At 41.5% G+C, this 18674-nt stretch overlaps 1 protein-coding gene across 2 annotated transcripts in view; it reads left to right on the forward strand.

Moving 5' to 3' along the window:
* Positions 1 to 18674, forward strand: part of LOC114647875 (copine-5) — a 318809-nt gene that overhangs the window by 195959 nt on the left and 104176 nt on the right. For both annotated transcript variants that reach the window (XM_028796547.2, XM_028796548.2), the window contains 4 exons: positions 1467 to 1508; positions 4234 to 4309; positions 13925 to 13978; positions 14572 to 14633. In XM_028796547.2, the coding sequence (XP_028652380.1) occupies positions 1467 to 1508; positions 4234 to 4309; positions 13925 to 13978; positions 14572 to 14633 (234 nt within the window). The remainder of the gene's footprint in view (positions 1 to 1466; positions 1509 to 4233; positions 4310 to 13924; positions 13979 to 14571; positions 14634 to 18674) is intronic.

Below are 18674 nucleotides of genomic sequence, written 5' to 3' on the forward strand. Positions count from 1 at the left end.
GAGGAAATTGTGAAATTGCAGTTGGAGACTTGGGATAAAAGAAGACAATGAAGAAAAGATACACGTTTCATCTTCTTAGAGGTAATAAGAGAATCCTTGAGAAAACAGTCCAACATTGATCCTTGAAGCACAATGTGGAGTGCTTCTATCGAGAGAACTAAGAGTTTGGCCATGAGGCATAGAATCATAGTCAGACCTTAATCAGTCTAATGCAGGATATGCAATTCCAGCTGAATGGATGGAAGAGAGGGAGAAGCAAAAGAGCATACTCTTTCCATGATCAGATAAGAAGATAAAAGAGAGACAACTAGCAGTCCCAGCAGAATAAAATGGGGGGAGCCCAGATTAGAGGGTATCTTACAGGATGGAGCCTTAAAAAAGGAGATGTATGTGCTCGAGTGTTTTTCATAGGAATGACAGAGGGGACACAGGATGATCATTCTCAATAGCAGCTGAGCTGAGAGGAGGATCATTAAATGTATGGATGACATTGTTGAATTTGAAACAGGAAACAGAATGATGTATCAAGTCAAGTTGGTGGATATGGGCAAGAGGAGGTGTGAGTGAATGAGAACCAGTAAACAAGTGGTGGGCCTAAACTTATTAAGCAGAATCTGAAATGTCCATTAAAAAAAAAAAAGGAGAAGAAGACGAAGAAGAAGAAAAATAGACATCCACTGAGTCTAACCAGCTTGGGTTAAAGTCCTCATGTTTAAGACACCAAGCTCCCCATATCATGTCTAGCTGCAGGCTAACCTTGTTTCTCTTGGCTGTCACTTTCCTGCCACTGGGAAGCTCTCTTTGGATGTGGGACATGGGGAAACAAAGGGACGATGTGGTCACCTTGTTGGGATGTTAGTGCTTACAATTCAAATGGCGTTTTGTGCTATAAAGCAAATCTATATTAAATCAAGTTGATCATGTTAATAAAAAATGATCACAGTAAAAAGAAGGAGAGAAAAGATTCACTAAATACCAAGTTGAGAACAAGTGAGATGACCTAAACAACTTTAACATTACTATGGTGTTAAATGGACATGTCTGATGGTGATGATAATACCAATTCACAATGAGAGTTCCTTTTACTACTCTGAGTTATCATTAAAAGATCCATTCATTGGTCACATTTACAAACCTGGACAAACCTAGACTAGACTAATGTGGAGTCAGCTGTTTTTATGGACTGACTGATAGCATCTTGAGTGAGTCTCCTGTCACTTAGGTTCTGGGTTTCATCAAATTGGCTTTATTTTACAAAAGAATAGCTCAGCTCTACAGTGGGATATGCAACTCCTTCCCTATTTTCAGCTTGCTTATGCTGCAGTTCCAACTTCAAATGGGTTCAGGCTTAATGAGATCAGGAACATCTCCATCAATTATCTGGCATCAAACAATTTTTACTGTATAAAGTTCCTTTGATTGAAATCAAGAACAATGCTCATTATGGGTCTTATCTACTTCTGTAGGACCATCAAAGTGGAGGTTTATGACTGGGATCGAGATGGCAGGTAAGGGAAAAATCTTTCAAAATATATTAAAAAATGGTGGTGGGAGTGCTGGTTATGAAAGTTAGTCCAACTTTCACATTTTTTTGCAGAGGCTTTCTTGACAAATATCTTCTAAATCCAATTTGCATCAGCTTTAATGAAAAATTGAAATGATAGGAGCAATTATAATCTCCTATGACATACAGCCTGGATAAATATTATTGTTGTAAATAGTGAAATGTTAAAAGACTCTGCCACACCCACGAGTCACAGTCCAAACTTCATTAAGATAAAGCTAATGCCGTGGCTGTGAATAAAAGTTGTCCTTCCTTTCTAGTAGTAGCCTTTTGTAGATTTGTCTGTCTGTCTGTCTGTACTAATACCATGTTTCTTGTAATTTGACCTTGATTTTGATTAGACAGGTTTGAAAATGTTACATTATGCTGTAATAATATTTTATTCATAATATTTATTTCTGAAATCTTCAAGCACAGTACACTTCCAAGTCTTAGGAACAGTAATTAAAGGATTTATCCATCCATTCATTTTCTAAACCTGTTTATCCAGAGCAGGATCACAAGGAAGCTGGAGTCTATCCCAGCAAGCATCAGGTGCAAGGCAGGAACAATCCATGAACAGAGGGTGCCACCCCATCACAGGATAAACACACACATACACAGACATACTCAGAGCAATTTTAGCATCACTAATTCACCTAAGTGCATGTCATTGGACTGTGGCAGAAAAATGGAGCACCTGGAGAAAACCCACACAAGCATGGGAAGAACACGTTAACTCCACACAGGGATCATCTGAACGCCAGTCTCCTCGATGTGAGGCAACAGCACTACCACTGTGCCACTGTGCGGCCCCCCACAAGTAAGGGATCAGCTCCAGAACATCAAAGGTAGTGAGTAGGAACATGTTAATGGAGAAGATCAGAAAGATAGGCTATTGCTTGATTATGCAAGGTCTTGTAAGTCAGACAGGGTGTTTTGTAATGAATATGTGATTTAATTGCCAATGAGTTGCTGTTCACTTAGATTAAGTGTAATATGTCCTCAAGACATTGAGTGAGTCAGAACTCTAGTAGCAGAATTCTGGACAAGCAGCAGTTTCCTTAGGAATAGCTTCAAAACTCCAAATAATAAAGCATTACAATTTTCCATCTGTATATAAGGCCAAGGATTATCTATCTATCTATCTATCTATCTATCTATCTATCTATCTATCTATCTATCTATCTATCTATCTATCTATCTATCTATCTATCTATCTATCTATCTATCTATCATATAGTGCCTTTTATTTCTATCTATCTATCTATCTATCTATCTATCTATCTATCTATCTATCTATCTATCTATCTATCTATCTATCTATCTATCTATCTATCTATCTATCTATCTATCATATAGTACCTTTTCTATCTATCTATCTATCTATCTATCTATCTATCTATCTATCTATCTATCTATCTATCTATCTATCATATAGTACCTTTTCTATCTATCTATCTATCTATCTATCTATCTATCTATCTATCTATCTATCTATCTATCTATCTATCTATCTATCATATAGTGCTTTTTCTATCTATCTATCTATCTATCTATCTATCTATCTATCTATCTATCTATCTATCTATCATATAGTGCTTTTTCTATCTATCTATCTATCTATCTATCTATCTATCTATCTATCTATCTATCTATCTATCTATCTATCTATCTATCATATAGTGCCTTTATTTCTATCTATCTATCTATCTATCTATCTATCTATCTATCTATCTATCTATCTATCTATCTATCTATCTATCTATCTATCTATCATATAGTGCCTTTTATTTTTATCTATCTATCTATCTATCTATCTATCTATCTATCTATCTATCTATCTATCTATCTATCTATCTATCTATCTATCTATCTATCTATCTATCATATAGTACCTTTTCTATCTATCTATCTATCTATCTATCTATCTATCTATCTATCTATCTATCTATCTATCTATCATATAGTGCCTTTTATTTCTATCTATCTATCTATCTATCTATCTATCTATCTATCTATCTATCTATCTATCTATCTATCTATCATATAGTGCCTTTATTTCTATCTATCTATCTATCTATCTATCTATCTATCTATCTATCTATCTATCTATCTATCTATCTATCTATCTATCTATCTATCTATCTATCATATAGTGCCTTTTATTTTTATCTATCTATCTATCTATCTATCTATCTATCTATCTATCTATCTATCTATCTATCTATCTATCATATAGTGCCTTTATTTCTATCTATCTATCTATCTATCTATCTATCTATCTATCTATCTATCTATCTATCTATCTATCTATCTATCTATCTATCTATCATATAGTGCCTTTTATTTCTATCTATCTATCTATCTATCTATCTATCTATCTATCTATCTATCTATCTATCTATCTATCTATCTATCTATCTATCTATCCTCAGAGAGCCTCCCAATCAGAGGATCTGATTAAAGTATGTCTGGCTATGCTGTACAGAGGATCCTTAGCAGCACTGGAATGTCAGATGTCCACTCACAGAGATCTACAAGGAGAGTTCCAAGTCGAACTGACATCTCTATTCTCATTAACTCACCGAGGCTCAGGGGACATTTGTTTTCTTTCTTTCTTCTTTATGTCTCTGTACTCTTCTAACCCTCCAACTTTCTGAACTTTGTTTGCTTTCATTAATTTGCAGCCATGACTTCATTGGAGAATTCACCACCAGCTATCGAGAACTGGCCAGAGGGCAAAGCCAGTTTAACGTGTATGAGGTAAGAGGGGTGCACCCCTGCAGGTTTCTTTTGATTTCAGCCCAGCAGTGGTTGTGCTGCGTCAGCCGTTGCAAGGTGCCAAGTACCAGCTCCCTTCTAAATTTGCATTGCAAATGCTGATCATCTGTAAGAGGTGCCTGAGACATGCACTGAATCTTATTAAAGGTGCACAAAGGCTCTGCTTTGCTGAGACAACAATGGAGGCGGAGGAGGTGCTGATGTAGTGGGCTTGGCTTGGGATCCTTGTAGGGCAGGACTCTGTTTCATTTTAGTAGAAGCCTTGCCCCCTGCCCCACCCTAATTTTTGTCAGTGCTTCTTAATTTAGATGTTTAAGAAATCAAAAGCATTCTATTTGTTTGTGTGTATGTATACACAATTAATACTACAGAATTTTCAAAGAGAACGCCCATTGTGGTTGGCCTGACACACTGGTCACTCCTACTTCATATAATTCCGTCGTGAAGGTTCTACTTATCATTGTCAACATGCTATGGTAGGCTTGAGCTACCAACCTTGTTCTCATCCTGCTAGATCTCTCGTCTGCCTTCAACACAATTAACTACCAGATCCTCCATCTCACGCTATCTGACCTTGGCATCACTGGGATTGCCCCCAGATTGTTTGAATAGTGTCTCTTGGGCAGATCCTAACATATACCCTGGAAGGGAGAGAAGTTAAGGGTGCACCAGGCAAGGAAGGGGGTTCTCTCTCTATACCTCTTCACTAGGCCCCATCGTCCTGTCCCATGGTTCTTCCTGTCAGTGCAGTGCTGATGATACACAACTGTACCTGTAGTTGCCTCAAGAAGACCAAATGGTATCTCTGCATATTTCAAACTGGATGAAGGAACACCATCTGTAACTTCACCTAGCAAAGACAGACCTTCTTGTTGTCCCAGCCCATCCAACTATTCAGCACCCCATCCCTGTTCAGCTTGGCTCATTATCACTAACACCTGCCAAGTCTGTGTGTAAACATGGGTGATGATCGATGACTTGCAGATTTACTCTGCACAACATGCAGAAGATCTGACCGTATCTGACAGAGTATGTAGCACAACTCCTAGTCCAGGCTTTGGTTTTGACACATCTGGACTTCTGAAACATCAGCATGTGTCATCAAGCCATGGATGATGATTCAAAATGCAGCAGCATGTCTGGTGTTCAACCAGCTGAGGGGGGCACATGGCACTCCTCTCTTCTGATCACTACCTTGGCTCTCTGTAGCACCACATATTAAGTTCACATCCTTGATGCTTGCCCACAGAGTAGTCAACAGGTCAGTAGCTCTATAGATGTATGGAGACACATGTGGTGTTCTATGCTCCTTCTTGCCCACTAAGGAAATGCTGATGAACGACATCTGGTGATGCCACCTCTGCATGGTTTCATATCTCAGCCCAGACTCTTTTCATGTGGAGCTCCTAGCTGGTGGAATGAGCTGCCCACCTCCATGCAAAATTATGACTCCCTCAGTGTGATTTAGAAGCTTTTGAAGACTCTCCTAATTGGTGAATTTCTGTCTAACTGATATTAGCCGACCTAGGAATTGTAACTTGCTCGTGTTTTGTTCTGTGCTCTTCACTTGTGATGATCAATTGTGTACCCTTGTCCTATGACACTTGTTTCCAAACAGTCCCCCAGACTAATGTTATCTCGATTAGGTTGACCTCTTTGGCTAAACAAATAAATTTATGTAAATGTCCTGCCACAATCTGGGAACCATTACATGGGTGACTGGTGAGCCTGCACCTGTGAATTGTTCAACCCCAATGTTCTCCTTAAGTGATAACCTTAAGACGAACAGCCAGTCGACATCAGGTAACAAAAACTGGAATCTGTGGATGTGATACATGGCTGGTCAGAATATCTGAATGTGGGGGATGGCTGGCTTGACTTGATATTCCGTGCAGAATAAAGAATGCCGAGATCATTGAACCGTTTGGAGCCAATGACCTTAATGTCATTAGTCACACTCTCTTTTGACAGTGCCAATTGGCTGCAATCGGAAGTATAATGTATCATTTTCTAGATTTAAATTACATACAGGCAGATGCACAAAAACCTTCCAGTTATAGACTGGAACACATCTTTAGTGAGAGCTGCAGAAAAACAGGGTTTATTAAAATTTAAAACTATTCTAAAATGTACATTAATCATATACAGTATGGTAAAAATTTCACGCAATAAGGCAACTAACAGGTCTCGTTGATTTTTACTAAACCCATTTGTGATTGCAGAGGGTTTAGCATTTCCAGCATAACTGGGCACAAGGCAGGAATCAACCCTACATGAGGTGTCAGTCTACTGCAGGGGGACGAATTAATGGCCACCCATTAATCTGACATGAGTGTCTCTGGTGTTGATTGAGAAGTAATCGTTGTACCATCTGTAGGTGCCAGAGAGGAAGGATAGGCATCCTAACCTGGATAAAGGAGGCCATAATGCATGGACTGAGCAAACTGGCTTACCAGGAACAGTTTATTCCTCCACATGACAGGTGGCAGTGTTCCTCAGAGCTAAACCCGATCAGGACACCTGCAGGGTGGCACGAGAGTTGGAGTCCGGAAATGCAGCCCTGTCGGGGTCTTTGGGGACCTCCAGAGGGTGCTGACAAATCAACAGATGACTTAGACAGGAGACTGGAAGCAGTTCATGGGTTTAATTTAAAAGAAAGCCAGCTGCCTCACTTTAATTGATTCAGAGTCAAAGGCAACACTCTTTTGGAGGAGGAGGGAGAATTGTGAATGGTTTATTTTGTGCTGGTGTTTGTATAAAGAAGGTGTTTTGGCAAGTAAAAATTCTCTATTTGAACCTAGAGTTGTGTTGGGTAATGCTGTGTCTGTGGTTTGGGGCTCAGTGACACCCCCTCTGTGGTTACACACATAATATAGCACAATATAATGCAATGATCTCCAGACTGCAGTCGGCCTATAATGCCTATACAAAATATTTGCCCTCTTGGATGTTTTCACATTTCACATGTTATTGTTATACAGCATTGAATCACAGTGGATTTAATATCACTTTTTAAACATAGCCTAGGTGACTGCTTTGTCCAGATGGGACAGGACCAGATGAAGAGTAGAGGATGTGACATCTTCAATAAAACCATTCAGGTGATAGACAGACTGAAGTGGGTCATGTGACATGGGAGGTCTGCCTTTCAGGTTTCCCAGGACATGAGCCTGTGAGTCCGGCAGTGTGTCCAGTCATGCACTGGTGTACGTCTCTGAGACTGACAACCCGAAATTGATGAATGTAGTAATCTGTGGTTTAATTTTTTTCTGGAAATTTATTAAGGCAGGAATCAATCCAGCTCTGGACTTTCATATGAAATAAGACTTTGTGCAGAAAAGAGAAGCTGAAATTTCAGTTAACCCAACTTGTGCCACATTCAGTCCAAAATAAGTCACAAAAAGACACAACAGAGACACCGCAAGTGTGTTAGTGAAGAGACACACTGTGTTAGTGGCAACTGTGTCCTGGAATTTTAGGAGAAACAGCCAATTTAACAATTTCAATGTTTTCAGCGTCAGACAATTGAAAGTAAAAGGCGACAACATGAAAATATTTCAAATGACAAAGGAGTGCCAGCTGCCGTTTTAAAGTACATTCTTCATCAAAAGTGCGGGGGTGCTGTTGGAGGATGTAAGTTCCAAACAGATGTTAGAATTGTTTCCTCACAGAAGGAGCTTTAGATACGTGAACTCCGATACGTCATAGTGTAGGTGACGGCAACACCTTGAGGACCTTCAGATTGTCACTCAGCATTGTTTCAAACACTTTTGATCTTTACTAGCTAAATAAATGAATTTCTTTCTTAGGCTTTAGCTTTCAGGATTTCACATTGGCCTCATTAATGCACACATTTCTAACTGCATACTTGTGGGCATTTTCAGTGGCCTACATATCAGCTCACTTGTGTAATGTTTGTGCATTTTCATCTCAAACATCTCCCTAAGGATAAACACTCAGTAGACACTTTATGAGGTCCATGTCAATAATCTGTACCACACAACGGGCAATCTGGTGGTCACAACCCAATCTACACTCACTGGGAAAATGACAATACAACACAATACAATGCAATGTATTTTTGTATAGCCCAAAATCTCACAACGAGTGCCTCAGTGGGCTTTAACGGGTCCTGTTGTTTAACAGCCTCCCCGAGCCTTGACTCTCTAAGAAGACAAAAAAAAACCCTTGTAGAGAAAAAAATGGAAGAAATCTTGGGAAAAAATTATTAGGAACACCTGCACCCCTGTGTATCCATGCAATTATCTGATCAGCCAATCAGGTGGCAGTAGTGCAATGCATAAAATCATGCAGGTAAAGGTCAAGAGCATCAATCCCCAGAACAGGAAATAATGTGATCTCATTGATTTCAACCCATTCCATGAGTGTTGGTGCCAGACTGTTGGTGCTGATCTCCTGGATTTGTGTCAGCTATCCAGGCAGCTGGTGATGGTGTGGGGAATGTTTTCTTTGCAGACTTTGGACCCATTAATACCAATCAATTATCACTTAAATGGCGCAGCCTGTTTGCATCCCTTCATGGCCGCAATTTTTTACTCCTAATTGCCACTTCCAGCATGATAATGCACCATGTCACAAAGTAAAAGTCATGCCTGACTGGTTTCACGACCATGCCAGTGAGTTTAGTGTTATCCAGTGCCCTCCCTAGACAACAGACCTTTTAGAACACTTGGGATGTGGAAGAAGAGGAGATTCACAGCATGAATGTGCTGCTGACAAATCTGCAGAAATTATGTCATGCACTCAAGTCAATATGGACCAGAATCTCAAAGGAATGTTTCTAATGACTCATGGAATCAATTGCAGGAAGAATTGAGGCTGTTTTGAAAGTTGTGGCCATCAGGGGGCACACTGGTTCCCCAAACACCCGATACAGCAGACACAGACAGAAGTCCAGCAACACACAAGGCTTTATTTCAGTGGGAAACACGTTTCCTTTGTTCCCCACCAGCACCAAACACTTTCTTTTCTTCTTTCTCTCTGTCTCTGTTGCTCCTTCTGCTCCCACGCCTCCTCTGATCAGCTTCATCCTCCTCCTCCTCCTCCTTACTCCTGCTCGCCGAATGGAGTGAGGTGGCTCCTTCTATAGAGCACCTGGAAGTACTCCAGGTATTCCATAATCTCCTTCTGGCAGAACTTCTGGGTGTGGCGGAAGTCCTGCAGTATCAGCAATTCTGGTGGTGACCATAAATCCCAACAGGGCTGGCGGTGTAGCAAACCAAGGGAGCTGCCCTCTGCTATTCCTCTCTCCCCTGCTCCTACTATCACAGGTTAAGAGCCCCGGTCGTCTGTCACAAAGTAAAAGGAGACCCTAAACAGTAAGGTGTCGTGTTCTAAATAGTTTGCTCAGTGATTGAGTGTTTATACTGCACAGATATGATATTAGAGTGGCTGACAAGCATGAAGAAAGTGACTTTGTAGTTTGATTGTTGGTGTCAGACACAGTGTTTCAAGTGTGTCAAAAGCAGCTGGCCTTCTCAGATTTGCACCAACAAAGAACCGCTCAGGGTCTTGCCCCTCTTCTTTTGACATCCTCACATGAAGAGGCTAATCACAAACTCAGGACCTCTAAATCAGAGCCAAATGCTTACCCAGCTTTACTTAAGGGAATTTCCTCAGTTCAGGTGAGCTCACAGTCCTCTTGAGTTTTACTGAAATGGTTGGAGGTACTACATAACAATATGCTTCATAGCTGTATCACTTAGCAATAATATGAAATCTATCATATGTACAATGTACTACCTAAACCTAAGACTACAAAATGTCAACAAAAGTTCAGAAGAAATATTTCTATAGTGAACTTTGTGAGCTGGAATGTCAAGGGTCTCAATCATGAATGAAAGTGAAAGAAAGTGCTCTTTGCCCCAGATAATATTTTTACAGGAGACTCACTTATTAACACTAGAATTCCCAGAGCCTACGAAAAGCTCATAGATCCAGCCCACCTTAAATCCATTTACACCTCTCCGCCAGCGTCTTTTGTCATCTAAATGTGCTGATAAAGACAATCTGCCAGCAGCCGGCTATTCCATCCCCCCAACGACTTAGAACGTGCACGAACTTCTCCCAGCTCATGCCTTGATTGATTATCTGGGAGTGAAGTGGAGTTTTAGAGTGGAAATAATAGATCGTTATTTGGAACACATGCATTTCATGTGTGTTCTGTTTCTATAGTAATCTGTGTAAACACAATGTTAAAACAGAAACTTTTTCATATTTTAGTAATAAATGTTACAAAATATAGGCATAAACTATAGAATGTGTGAAGCCTGACGTCCATACATCAAATAGACACTTTCACAAAAGGTTCAAGAATGTTTCCGTGGTGTAGTGCACTAAGATTTGCCTCTCAGTGTGCAACAGCCTTGCCGTGCCTCACAGACCTGAGTTCAGTTCCACGCTGGGGATAAAGTGTTACTATTTTTTTTTTTACCCTCAAATGGACATAAAATGTATAAATTGTTATGCACTGTCAGTTATTGAGATCGTTATATTTTCATATGGGATGCAGCTTTTAAAATATTTTTTTAACAATTGAGACTACATTTAACATGAACAACTGTCCTTATAACTGTTGTTTTTAAGATCCATAACACACAGACAGACAGAGCACTGCATAATAGAGAGACAGACAGGCAGAGAAGTCACTAGATATATAAATAAACAGGGAAGGCACATGTACTGAAAGAAAAAAAAGATCAACATGTGCGTTGATCCTGCTGCACTAAATTAGCTCACGCGCTCTAACATACACTGGGGGATTGTGGGATTGTGAGGTGAGGGGCAATATGTCATGGTGACGGGCAATTAATCTAATACTAAAATGATTTTCATTAATATCTATGCAACTAACACTGATGATAGAGCTTTCTTCCAAAAGGTATTTGCATCTATCCCTAATGTGAACACTCACAAAATTATAATGGCCAGAAACAGCGATATCATCTAATACTGCAGTTTTACTGAAATGGGGTCAGCATCATATTCCATAGCAAAGGCTCCCTCTTCCTTTCTCTCCCAGCCAATGTCATTTCCCTGCACATTCTTGACTGATCTAGAATGAGCAGCCAAATGTCACAAGCAAGGGATTGCTCAAGCCCTCAAGGAGAAGCTGGCCGTGAACCCAAGGCCTGCAAGTTTTAATGTGGATACTTACCCAGCTTCACTAATGGAGAGCTCCTCTGGTGCAGTGGTAAAGCAGGCTGCTGACAAAGCAAAAGTCTCTGCATTCATGTCCTACTACTGCAGTCCCAGAGAGGATGGACAGCCGAGAGAAGGAAGGAAAAGATCTTCAGCAATTCCTCACTAGTGACACACAGTAGTTAGAATTTGCAGAGACTGTCCAGTGGATGGCAGTTCAGTGTATGAAAACAGTTTAATAATAAGGGAGTCCGAGGAGAACACAGACTCATTCAAGATAAAGGCCATGTTATGTTAGACGACTTTTCCAGCAATTTTCTGTCGTGGCCTTCATTCACATAATCTTGTCGAGTCACAGGCACTTGGCAGCACAGTCCCATGGAGACAGTCGCCTAATTTGACATATGTAATGACTGAGACCAACTAATCTTGATTTTGTCTTCAGTCATAGAGGCGGCTGTGTTTTCATGAGAGCTGACAACCAATGAATGCTCATCCTGAAGTACAATGCATAGAATGCACTGATGAGAAATAAGGAATGCAAATGTTTTGAACCGCACAAACAAAAGAGAGGCTTGTGTGTCTGATGTTTTGTATTTTATATACCACAACAAGATGGAAAAAAAAGAAAACAGCCAAGATTGCTGGTGTACCCACCATACATTTTAACTCTTAGTACAGCACTGGGTCTGCTAGGCAACACGCAATTTGCTGTCAGGAAAAGGGGTGAGCACGACTGTGCTGAAAGGTCATCACATGGTTAATAAATTTGGCATGCCCAGTGATTTTCAGTTGTGTAAATTGACATGGCTGGGTGACAAGATCAGCACCCGCAGTCAGAAACCATGACATACCCGACAACCAGAAGTTGCTTAATGTGACAATAGCTTAACAGAAAGTTCACAACTCTTTACCACAGTGGTGTACAAAAAACATCACTGAATGCACAATTCATCAGACTCTGAAGTGGAACGACTACAACAGCAGACAATCACACCAAGTGATCTGCTGATGATTTTTTTTTCACTATAGATCTTTATTTATATACACAATGCCAGGCATTAATGTATGAAAAAACTTCCAGACAGGAATTAAACTCCTTTCTTCTTGTTTGAATGCCACAAATCTCACTGAAAGCAAAACACAATGCATTTCACGAATGTTTTTGTGACCTGAAACACTGAGTTTTGCTGCAAATACAATTTGTGTGAATTGTTTAGCTCATCACTAATCACACAGGTGCAGTAAGTGTTGCTTCAAGTTGGCCTCCCTCTATAATACCAGTAGGGTTCCAATTGATGAGAGTGAGAACTCATGGCTGGGCCCAGAAGAATTCTGCTGGTCTTCGTCCAGACTCTTGTGACAGCTCTGTTGCTTCAGTGCGCTCGGACCCAGAACTCTTTTTGTAACAATTGCTCTTACTGCTCCTGCTGGAGCTTGGGTGGGTACTCAAGTTGGCACTATGGATCTCCCTTTAAAAGTATTTGCCAGTTTTCTGGATGGAGTACCTTGGCTTTTATAATAGAGAAAGTAGAAGCTACACAGAAAAATGCCACTTACCTAGTAAAAAAATAAAAATGTAAAAGAAATAAAACAATCGATGAATCATTCAATCTTTGCTTTGACAGTGATTGCCCTTACAAGATTCCTTACAGTCGAAACACCGATACAAAACCATATAACAGAAATATTCAACCCAAGATAAATCACAAGGAAATATGAAAATTCCAGAAAAAGCTTGAAAATCTCACACTTGGAGAAGATTCTAATTGTAGCAAAAGTTTCATCTTAAATTTTTCCTTTGTTGTCATTTATATTATAATTTACTTTCTTGTCATATATTGGGAAATGCCACAATTTTATTTCCATTATGATTAGGAGATACACAGGACCAAAATTAAAAGACACAATAGAGGCGTAGTGCCATCAGGAGGACACATCTGCAGACAGGCACTCCAAGGTCCCAGATGTTCCCAAGTCTTGTGGACACTAACAGATTTGTTTAGCTGCTCCTCCTAGACATGACCCTCGGAGTTCCCCTCTGACACCACCTCACATAATTTCCAAGACCCTTATTCAGAAAAAGAACAATGCTTTATTTAATACTGTAGCCAGCTAAACAGTCATCTGTACTGGAAGATGGGCAGGTGCCATGTTCCAGAATGTATGACAACACGTTTTCAGGTTTGACAGATGTCATTCATGGTATCCTTTACTCAACATTGCCAAAAAAATCAAGGCATCCAAGACCATGAGTCCATTTTGATAAATCTGGGTGATTAGGTGGTCTAGTAAGCCACTAATATGCACAGGCTAGCAATCTCCCCTTCAGTCTCTACTTTTAAGGGATTTGCTGCCAACAAATGTGTATCTAATATTGGTGGAGTTAAACAATAAATTACTAATGAATTACTAACAATTGTTTGTGTTTTTTAGGTGGTGAATCCAAAGAAGAAAATGAAGAAGAAGAAATATGTCAACTCTGGAACGGTGAGTGCCTTTCCTTGAGCAATATAAATCAGTAGGGTAGAGCAGGGATTTGTACCCCACCAAATCATGATGGGCAGCTTCCTAAATTTCATTCACATTTTTCAGACGTTACAATGAAAAGCCTGCCTGTAGTTGTTCTAAGGATTCCTGATATGCCCATAGTTCCCAGTTGTTCAGGATTACTAGCACCTTTTGCCAGTAGTACATTCACATGCACACAGCTTGATCAGTGGAAGATCCATTAGCTTTCTGTGAAGTGCAAAGCCTTTACTCTGTGGGCTACCCCAGGGGCTTATTGCTTCTTTATTATACCAGACAGTTGCTCGAGGGGATGCCAGTCACCTCCTTTGCTTCCTCATCTTTTTTTGCAGATATTATACATCTCTTTCTCTCTCATCTGTCACCCCAGCTCTGCATGTTTTTGCTCTCCCTGTATCTCCTGTAGGTGCTCTGGGCTGTGTGTCCCCTCCTCCACCGCATATTTAAAAACCCATCAGTCTTGTGTAATGGCCTGTCGTACACGTATGCATGAACAATTTTACACACACTCCATGGCAGTAACAGCCACCCTTTGCTTTCTTCTTCTTCTCCAGGTCACGCTGCTCTCGTTTACTGTGGAGTCGGAGTACACGTTCCTGGACTACATCAAAGGCGGGTGAGTTGAAGCGCAGGTCATTAGCTGCTAATCCAGGGCTCTCCTGATACCTAAAAATGGCTTAAATCTGAATGTGCCGCAAAAACACACACTAAAAATGGGTATCTGAGGTTCCTGATGACTTGTCTAACATCTCCAAAGCCTTTGGGTTATTAAGCAAGGCTGCAAGCCAGATGTTCACATCCATCATGCCTCAATGAATGGGTTCGGTCTTCAAGGTGGACTACTACTTTCTGAGAATATGCAAGCAGTACTGACTGGCACAATGGATAGTTATAGCTCTCTATTACAAGAAAAAAATCTTGGGAAGAGAGACGAGACGTGACTTGACACCCAATGAAGACGTGAAGTTGCTTGCGTGTTGGTGCATGCAGGGGGGATGGCGAGCGCAGCGAGCAGAAGGTGAAGCCCCCTAGTGTGTGTGTATATATATATATATATATATATATATATATATATATATATTGTGCTTTTCTAGACACATAAAGGGGTAAAGGGATTTAAATAGAGAGTGGGGAGCCACTTCAGCCACAAACAATGTGCAGCATCCACCTTGGTGATGTGATGGCAGCCATTTTTGCATCAGTATGCTCACCACACATTATCTATTAGGTGGTTTACTGGGGCGAATGAAGAGGCAGGGCAAAGCTAAATGCTTGGGGTGCCAACTGGACAAAACCCTGTTTATTTCGAATAAAAAAAGATTAAGAAAATAAATGAAATATATGTGCCTTAGTGCACCATTTGACAGGTATAGTCTTTCTCTCAGAATGATGTGGTAGCAACCTCTGGTTTAGATCTATACAGTAGGAAGGTCAGCGCCAAAATGAGACACTGACTTTCCGGAGTATTCTGCTTTTATACTTGGTGGTCTGGAAGAGGCGGGGCTTCCGTTACTTCAGTGCTCTCAAGGGGTGGTTTCTCGAGTCTGTGAGAGAAAAAAGGGGACAAGACCATTAGCGACAGTGCCCTCTCTCGTTCCAGGGTGGTACTAGTTACTTTAGGCCTACCTGCAAGGGGACACTCCAGCATGCATGTGTGACAGTGGTTAGCCAATTAGAGACCGGGGATAATTACAGGAGGGCGGCACGGTGGCACAGTGGGTAGCGCTGCTGCCTCGCAGTTGGGAGATCTGGGGACCTGGGTTCACTTCCTGGGTCCTCCCTGCGTGGAGTTTGCATGTTCTCCCCATGTCTGCGTGGGTTTCCTCCGGGCGCTCCGGTTTCCTCCCACAGTCCAAAGACATGCAGGTTAGGTGGATTGGCGATTCTAAATTGGCCCTAGGGTGTGCTTGGTGTGTGGGTGTGTTTGTGTGTGTCCTGCGGTGGGTTGGCACCCTGCCCAGGATTGTTTCCTGCCTTGTGCCCTGTGTTGGCTGGAATTGGCTCCAGCAGACCCCCGTGACCCTGTGTTTGGATTCAGCGGGTTGGATAATGGATGGATGGATAATTACAGGGCCAGAATGGATGGGGATGTCATGGGTAATGTTATCCAAGACATCAGCATAAATCCTACACTTCTTGAAGGGTGCCCACAGACCTTAATGACCACAAAGGGTTAGGATCTCAGTTTTACGTTACATTCAAAGGTTGGCACCAATTTATATAGCCCAGTGTCCTCAGCAGTGCACTAGGACATTTGGATTCACACATAGCCCACAGGTAAGCACCTCATGCTGGCCTGACCAACACCTCTTCCAGCTCTTCCTAGTTGGTCTCCCATCCAAGTAATAGCCTGGCCCAAACATGCTGAGCTTTATTTGGATGACCTGTTGTGAAGTTCAGGTGGTATGGCTGTTTGCAAAGTTAAAGTTCACATGAACATAAAATGGAACCTATAAAGGAAATCAAAACCTGCAGTACCTCCAAGAGTTTCAGTGCAATTGTATTTGTAGGTAAACTCATTCAAATCTAACCTAGATCTGCTAATTTACAGTGCATCCAGAAAGTATTCACAGCGCATCACTTTTTCCACATTTTGTTATGTTACAGCCTTATTCCAAAATGGATTAAATTTATTATTTTCCTCAGAATTCTACACACAACACCCCACAATGACAACGTCAAAAAAGTTTACTGGAGGTTATTGCAAATTTATTAAAAATAAAAAAACTGAGAAATCACATGTGCATAAGTATTCACAGCCTTTGCTCAATACTTTGTCGATGTACCTTTGGCAGCAATTACAGCCTCAAGTCTTTTTGAATATCATGCCACAAGCTTGGCACACCTATCCTTGGCCAGTTTCGCCCATTCCTCTTTGCAGCACCTCTCAAGGTCCATCAGGTTGGATGGGAAGCGTCGGTGCACAGCCATTTTAAGATCTCTCCAGAGATGTTCAATTGGATTCAAGTCTGGTCTCTGGCTGGGCCACTCAAGGACATTCACAGAGTTGTCCTGAAGCCACTCCTTTGATATCTTGGCTGTGTGCTTAGGGTCGTTGTCCTGCTGAAAGATGAACCGTCGCCCCACGCTGAGGTCAAGAGCGCTCTGGAGCAGGTTTTCATCCAGGATGTCTCTGTACATTGCTGCAGTCATCTTTCCCTTTATCCTGACTAGTCTCCCAGTTCCTGCCGCTCAAAAACATCCCCACAGCATGATGCTGCCACCACCATGCTTCACTGTAGGGATGGTATTGGCCTGGTGATGAGCGGTGCCTGGTTTCCTCCAAACGTGATGCCTGGCATTCACACCAAAGAGTTCAATCTTTGTCTCATCAGACCAGAGAATTTTCTTTCTCATGGTCTGAGAGTCCTTCAGGTGCCTTTTGGCAAACTCCAGGCAGGCTGCCATGTGCCTTTTACTAAGGAGTGGCTTCCGTCTGGCCACTCTACCATACAGGCCTGATTGGTGGATTGCTGCAGAGATGGTTGTCCTTCTGGAAGGTTCTCCTCTCTCCACAGAGGACCTCTGGAGCTCTGACAGAGTGACCATCGGGATCTTGGTCACCTCCCTGACTAAGGCCCGATCGCTCAGTTTAGATGGCCGGCCAGCTCTAGAAAGAGTTCTGGTGGTTTCGAACTTCATTTTGAGCAGCACAGATGTTTCAGTTGTATATGTATACTGTGATGGAAACCGGACATCAGTGAGCCCCACACAAAGAGTCCCGGGTTCAAATAATGGTGTGTTTATTACACATAATTCCTCAAAAAAGTTAACACAAACACAAAGCACAAGTACAAATAATCTTTCTCTCTCCAAAATTCCTCCTGCCACTGCCATACCCTCCTCCAGTCGTGTGTTGCTTCACGTCCTCCCAGCTCCGACTCACCTGGATAACCTTTTATTAAGGTCCCAAGGGTACTTTCGGTGCCAGGGCCACTGCCTGATGGAAGCACTTCTGGGTCATACGGAAGTCCCATAAATTGGGGAGTGCATCTCCCTACAGTACCCCCTTGCGGCATCCATGGTCGCCCGCAGAGCTGTGTTGTTGGACTACAATTCCCAGCATTCCCCGCTGGTTCCTAAATGGGCATCAATGCGGAGGGCTGCTACCATCTTGTGTCCTGGGAGAATAGCATATTACCCACAGCATCTGATGGGCTGTCCATCCATCCCTTGTCTTCTGGGTCAGGCTTCTATATTTCTCCTGGCCGAGCATGCCTATCTGCATGCTCTGAGCCTCTCGTATGGGTAAGGAACCATGCCCTCCTCTGGTCGGGATGCCCGTCCAAGCCATTTGGCACTGACAATACTTATAATATGAGAGGAAGTCACAAAAATACATACTGTAATTGCAAAAAATGGTTTGTGATAGGAAAATTTAAAGGGAAATTTTGTAATTGGCAGGCCAAAATACATAAGGTAACACCCAAAGAGTTCAGAAAGCAAACCCTTCGTTGTCCATTGTAATGGCATGTTAGTTCATCTATTAAGTGATTTTGTAAACCCCTTTAAAATTTTAAATTTTTATGTTACCAAAGACTTGTACGAACAAGCAATTACAAATACTGTAAGTAGCTAACACCAGCTTCTTTAGAAATCAGGCCAACAAGTCATCCATCTGGTAGACAGCGAAGGAAAAAACAACAAAAACTCTGCT

The sequence above is a fragment of the Erpetoichthys calabaricus genome, chromosome 3 (assembly GCF_900747795.2).
Source record: "Erpetoichthys calabaricus chromosome 3, fErpCal1.3, whole genome shotgun sequence".
Lineage (NCBI taxonomy): Eukaryota > Metazoa > Chordata > Cladistia > Polypteriformes > Polypteridae > Erpetoichthys > Erpetoichthys calabaricus.